Source organism: Schistocerca nitens, chromosome 6, assembly GCF_023898315.1.
Source record: "Schistocerca nitens isolate TAMUIC-IGC-003100 chromosome 6, iqSchNite1.1, whole genome shotgun sequence".
Taxonomy (NCBI): domain Eukaryota; kingdom Metazoa; phylum Arthropoda; class Insecta; order Orthoptera; family Acrididae; genus Schistocerca; species Schistocerca nitens.
This window is the reverse complement of record NC_064619.1, coordinates 237557637-237564759: the sequence shown is the minus strand read 5'-3', so window position 1 is coordinate 237564759 and position 7123 is coordinate 237557637. Positions and strand designations below refer to the sequence as shown.

Below are 7123 nucleotides of genomic sequence, written 5' to 3'. Positions count from 1 at the left end.
GGAGAAATTTCCTAGCACACATATCAATGCTCGATTACTGTAGAGTTATCAAACGGGACTTTCGCAATCTCTGTTTTAATGGTGAAAACAGATACCTGCAACACCTGCAATAAACTGACCTGTGAAATCAAATGCCATTAGAAGGTTCTCTGTGATTGCTACAAATGAACTTCACCTCAGGATAGGTGAGAAATGTGCAAGACAACTTCCTAATTCCATGGTATCTAGTCAATGTCCTTCAAGCACTGTAGTGACTGTGGCTATTGGTGTACAAAAGGTTATGTTAACGCCTAGTTTGACTCACAGCAACATATTCTACATGCACTGTCAAATCACAATTTGTGTGTTCATGAGGGATATTCTGCTTTCATGTGTATGTGGCATCAAGGAGGAGGAGGAGAATATGGAAGCAACACTATTCATGTCTTTTAAAGATTCTGTTGACTCAGTTTACACCCAAACACTACTGAAAATATGGTTTGACAGCTGCGCTGAACACAATAACAGGACGATGCTGCGTATTCTAATGTATCTAGTGGCTACAGAATACTATGATTACACTGAACTGAAGTTTCTGGTCTCCAGACATTCTTATATGCCTTGAGATCAAGATTTTGGCATTACCGAGAAACAAAAACATGTTTGCAAGGCCATGGTATCTGAAGAAATTCAGACAGTAGTTAGAATTGCAGATCTTAGACTCCTTTTCTGCTGAAGACTATAGATAAAACTGATTTCTTTGGTGTCTCTCATGAATCTGGTATGTTCATAAACACATCATCATTCAATATAATTAATAAAATGTGGATTAAAATATCAGTGAGAAATTTTTCACAAATAAATACAAAGGCCCGCATCTCGTGGTCGTGCGGTAGCGTTCTCACTTCCCACGCCCGGGTTCCCGGGTTCGATTCCCGGCGGGGTCAGGGATTTTCTCTGCCTCGTGATGGCTGGGTGTTGTGTGATGTCCTTAGGTTAGTTAGGTTTAAGTAGTTCTAAGTTCTAGGGGACTGATGACCATAGATGTTAAGTCCCATAGTGCTCAGATCCATTTGAAATAAATACAAAGAAAATCTTCAGAAAAATGGAAGAGTGGGAGGATCACATTGTTTTGAGAAAGGGAAAATACGCAGAATTCAAGAACGTACACACCTACAACTACCCACTAGTGATGGCAAGAAAAAAGATTTACTGGCAATGCTGGACTATCTGGACCCAAAATATCATGAGTTCTATGATGAAATCTGTTCTTCCTAATTTTGTATTTTGTGGATACAATGATTATTAAAATTACTGATAAAATTATTAATGATAATAGTCCAAAACACAACATGGCACTGATTTTACATAAAAATACACAAATAAATCATTTTCAAGATCCCAGTTAAATTTCTTCTTTCTCCTGAAAATTTTACTTTTTGTCACTTGCATGCTTTTCCATGTTAGCACCTCAGCTAGGTATCTCATTTATACAATTTTCCTATACAACACACCTCCCTCACAAGAAATGAAATATTTTTTGAAAAGTACTTCTACATATGAATAACTGACATGCACTGATGATAAACGTACATCACTATAATTATTTGTTTTCCTTCAAATACTTCTCTGGAAGAAATGAAATATTTTTTGAAAAGTACTTCTACATGTAAATAACTGAAATGCACTGATGATAAACGTACATCACTATAATTATTTGTTTCCTTCAAATACTTCTCGGGATGAAAGATTTATCTGTAGTCAATCAACCAACCAATCAAATAGTTACTAAAAAATAAAATTTGTGTGCATTCATAACTGAAAAATTTTATTTGTGGTCTCAAAAATTATAAATTGTCCGCATTTTAATATATACGGGATACAAAAGTCATTTTCCGTTTTTTGCAATAAAAAATATTTGCAACAAACAATGTAAAATTGGCATAACATGTAGCACAACACAATATCACCATACATACATTCTATGTATTTGTATGTAAATATAAATTAAAGTAATTCTGTTTGTATTAACAGATGACTAGACAAAGTAATCAGTGATTACAAACAAAAATATTAAAAAATTGGCACATTCTTATAAAAGTTAAGTACTTCTTCAAGTATTTTCTCTGCATTTAAAATTTAAGATGACATAATGCACTATCAATATCACTGCACTTTGCTCACAATTAAATAGTGTCTGTTACGGAAGAACATGGAATTCCAGTCACTGGTTGCATTTAATGTGAAAGTAAAATAGAGAATGAAAGAAAGATTGGCATTTAAACCAGTCAACCATGGGTGGAAATAAAAGCTGTAATTTCCGAAGTATGTTAATTGTATCACAGGTGCACATTATGTCACACGCACATTATAAACTACAATAAATAAAAATTATTTGTGCTCTTTGTACTATTTCTAACAGGATTTCTAAACCATTTATTTAATTCAACAATAGAATAAATTAGATTTTAGTAAATGAGATCATAACACTAAGCAGTACAACATCAAGAAATAAAGCAACAGTAATTTGTCATATCCTACGATGGAATGACTTTCTTAGAGGAACCTCATTCTGTGTTTATATAATATTACATTTCCAGTCTGCAGGAATAACACAACAAATACATCTTTGGTACATTGGCTTTGGAGGCAATAAATTAAGATCATCTTCATCTGGAGAAACATCAAAATCTTCAATACTAAATGTGTCAGTGAGTTCTTGTTTACCATCCTTCATTCTTGAAAGTGGGAAGAAATTGATGTCTTCATCACTACAAATAAAGAAGATCTCACATTATCACATGCACAGGAAAAATTTTTAAATAAATGATTAATTTTCATTTACAAAAATGTTCTTTTTATTACTTCTCAAATAAATTTCTAAATTTCTTCATAATTAGCATATAATAAATTTCCTTTACTTCACATCTATGGTCACCTTTTTTTCTGATCATGCTACAAGTTTCATTCTATAATGACAAAGAAAAACATTGTGACCATAGACATGAAGTAAAGGAAATTTATTCCATACACAGGTCACTGTTTAATTCATGACAATGTGAAATTAGCATATACAGGGTGTACATAAAGTCCACGAACAGATTCAACTATTTACTGCACAAGAACCAAACATTGTACAGATATCATACACGTCATTTTGAAGAGAAAACCGGAAAGTTATTTATTTATTTATTTATTTATTTATTTCCGACTTAATTTCATCCACCCCAGCTGCTTTATTGCACTGCAATCTATTGACCATTTTCTCCACTTCCTCAAATGTGATCCTATTTCCATCATCATTCCTATCCCATTGTACATCGAAATCTGACACATTACTGATTGTATTTTCACCTACATTGAGCAACTCTTCAAATATTCCCTCCATCTGCCCAAGGCATCCCCAGGATTCACCAGCAGTTTTCCTGACCTGTCCAAAATACTTGTCATTTCCTTCTTACCTCCCTTTCGAAGACTGCTAATTACACTCCAGAATGGTTATCCCGCAGCTTGACCCATAGTCTTCAACCTGTTTCCAAAGTCTTCCCAAGATTTCTTCTTGGATGCTGCAATTATCTGTTTGGCTTTGTTTCTTTCTTCAACATAACTTTCTCTGTCTACCTGAGTTCTAGTATGTAGCCATTTTTGATATGCCTTCTTTTTCCTTTTACAGGCTGCCTTGACTGTGTCATTCCACCAAGCTGTTTGCTTCATCCTACCTTTACACACTACTGTCCCAAGACATTCTTTAGCCACTTCTAGTACTGTGTCCCTGTACCTTGTCCATTTCTTTTCCAATGACTGTAATTGACTACATTCAACTAACTGGTACCTTTCCGAGATCACTGTTATGAACTTGTGACTGATTTCCTTATCCTGAAGTTTCTCCACTCTTATCCTCCTACATATGGACCTGACCTCCTGCACTTTCGGCCTCACAATCCCAATTTCACTGCAGATTAAATAATGATCAGTGTCATCAAAGAATCACCTGAATACACGTGTGTCTCTCACAGCCTTCCTGAATTCCTGATATGTTATTATATAGTCAATGACAGATCTCGTTCCCCTGCCTTCCCAAGTATACCGGTGAATGTTCTTATGTTTAAAAAAGGAGTTTGTGATTGATTGAGTGATTGACTGATTGATTGATTGATTTATTTTGTCCATCTTTCAGCACTAACATGCAATCGATGTCATCAGAAGAGTTACAGCTATTTGTACAGTATGTTTTTACATACCAAAATATTACATAGTAAAAATATAGCAATGTTGTAAACTATTAGCTTACAACAGCCTTGACACCTAGATCCATACATAACAGTAAGCCATAATTTATCAGCATTAATATGCAATCAATGTTGTCAGAAGTATTATAGCTATTTGTACATTATGTTTCATATAGCAAAAATATTACATGGAAAATAAAAGACAGTGTTGTACCCTATTAGCTTACAGCTAGCTGCCTCTACATCCATAACTATACGTAACAGTATGCCTTAGTTTATCAATAAATTAGATCATCTTTTCAACTATTCTGAAATTCTTCTACACTGTAGAAAGTATTTTTCTTCATCCACACTTTGGTTTTAGTTTTGAAAATATCCATTGAAACCAATTGATCCTGTACGGGTAAAGTGTTGAATAATTTGATGCCTATGTATTCATAGCTAGATTGGGTTTTCTTAAGCCTGGTTGTGGGTATATCAATCATATTGTTTGTCGAGTATTGTGTTGATGAACTGATTTCCTTATAGTGTAGTGGTTTAAGTTTTCTTTTATGTTTAATAGGCAACAATATATGTAAAGAGATGGGACTGTGAGAATTTTTAAGTCTCTAAAATAAGGTCTACATGAGGTCTTGTTGTCAGTGATTCCGTAAAAACGTCTAATTGCTTTCTTCTGCCAAGTGAAAATTTTTTTGGCTCCTGGAGAGTTACCCCATAAAAGAATGCCATATTGTAGATGGCAATGAAAGAAGGCATAGTATGACTGAAGCAATAAATCTTGTGTAACACATGTGTGTAGTTTGGCTAGTAGGTAGATAACTCGTGATAGCTTTCGACATACATAATCTGTATGTGTCCCAAGTTAATTTTGAGTCAATGTGTATTCCTAGTAGTTTAACAGATGATAACTCCATGTTACTGTTTGATAAACTGAAGATTATTTTGACAGTCTTTTCATGGTTCATAGATAAGTCATTAGCTTTAAACCAGATATTAGATATTTTGAGACACTCTTCACTTTCCTCCTTCAGTATGTTTATATCCTTTCCAGAATTAGCTAATGTTGTGTCATCAGCATAGAGGATAGATTTACAGGGTAAGTTATTCGGAAAGTCATTTACAAACAATATAAATAGTAGAGGGCCAAGCACTGAGCCCTGAGGAACACCTCGTTTTATACTTAAAGTCTGTGACTGTTGGTCATTATGGCATACTGGCATACTGGCACAGAGATCCAAGAGTTGTTTCCCATTCCCGTTGGCCTCCATATCCTCTCCAAATTTACCCATAACCTTTTCATACCCTTCTGTTCGATTTCCAATCCTGGCATTAAAATCACCCACGAGCAGAGCACTGTCCTTGTCCTTTACTCTAACAACTACATCACTGAGTGCATCATAAAAACTATCCATCTTATCTTGATCTGTCCCTTCACAATGCGAATATACTGACACAATCCTAATTTTCTTGCTAGACACTGTCAAATCTATCCACATCAGTTGTTCATTTACATACCTTATTGCAACTACGCTGGGTTCCATTTCTTTCCTGATGTAAAGCCCTACACCCCACTGTGCTATTCCTGCTTTGACTCCTGACAGGTAGACCTTGTATTCTCCCACTTCCTCTTCTTTCTCACCCCTTACCCGAATGTCATTAACAGCTAAAACGTCAAGCCCCATCTTACTTGCAGCCTCTGCCAGCTCTACCTTCTTCCCAGAGTAGCCCCCATTGATATTAATAGCTCCCCATCTCATTACCATTTGTTTGCCAAGTCTTATCTTAGGAGGTGGGACTCCGTCACCTCGAAAGGTCCGAGGCATTTTGCTCTAATTGTTGCCAGCATCATATTTAAAGCACCAGGGAAGCAGGTTGCTAGCCTTACTTGCCCTGAGTCCCATATATGTAGTTACATGCTTTGTTAATACAAAAGCAGTCAATAAGCAGATTCAGAGGTCTGAAAGTCTATTTCTTTAAAAAAGCAGCCTACAAATAAGAATAAGCTTACCTGAACGATTGGCAATGAATAGAAAAATAAAGAAAGACCACCACTGTTTTGCAGAAAAATTTTCTTTTTTTTCTAAATAACAGTCACTCATATGAATCAATCATGTGTTATGCAATACAATGAGGTTTCCCATCCTTTGGTGACAGACAGTGGCACACTGCACTACTTCTCCATTTTGGACTTTGGTTAACTGCCAGTGGGACATTCTCTTCTCATACATACCATTTCTCTGAACAAATGGAAATTTCAATGTCCAAGACCACACTATCAGGAGAGCAATCCCTTGCAGTATGGGTAACATAAGAACATATATTATCACAGGCCAACTGTACACATCATGTAAACAGACTAGGTTGTTGATGTTATGACAAACTAGTGGACACTGGTCGTCGATATTGGTGTGATTAAAAAGAGAAACTTGTTTTTCCATTTAATCTTGTGTATGAAAAATTATTTTGTGTTTAAAAATAAGTTCACACTCTTACTGCACCAACTCTATGAGACACCTTCAAATCTGAAATTCACTAAGTTCCTTAGTTACTGCAAAATATCAAAACTAACTAAAATGCTTTTAACCCTCGAGCAGGTGCACCTATACAGGGTGTTACGAAAAGGTATGGCCAAACTTTCAGGGAACATTCCTCACACACAAATAAAGAAAAGATGTTATGTGGACATGTGTCCGGAAATGCTTAATTTCCATGTTAGAGATAATTTTAGTTTCGTCAGTATGTACTGTACTTCCTCGATTCACCGCCAGTTGGCCCAATTGAAGGAAGGTGATGTTGACTTCGGTGCTTGTATTGACATGCGACTCATTGCTCTACAGTACTAGCATCAAGCACATCAGTACGTAGCATCAACAGGTTAGTGTTCATCACGAACGTGGTTTTGCAGTCAGTGCAAT

General features: G+C 35.7%; 1 protein-coding gene across 1 annotated transcript in view; it reads right to left on the bottom strand.

Annotated features, from left to right (window-relative positions):
• Positions 1–1946: 1946 nt before the first annotated feature.
• LOC126263160 (protein FAM219A) overlaps positions 1947–7123 on the bottom strand; it is a 123540-nt gene continuing 118363 nt past the window's right edge. The window contains exon 4 of the mRNA XM_049960200.1: positions 1947–2750. Within this exon, the coding sequence (XP_049816157.1) occupies positions 2558–2750 (193 nt within the window). The 3' untranslated portion in view covers positions 1947–2557. The remainder of the gene's footprint in view (positions 2751–7123) is intronic.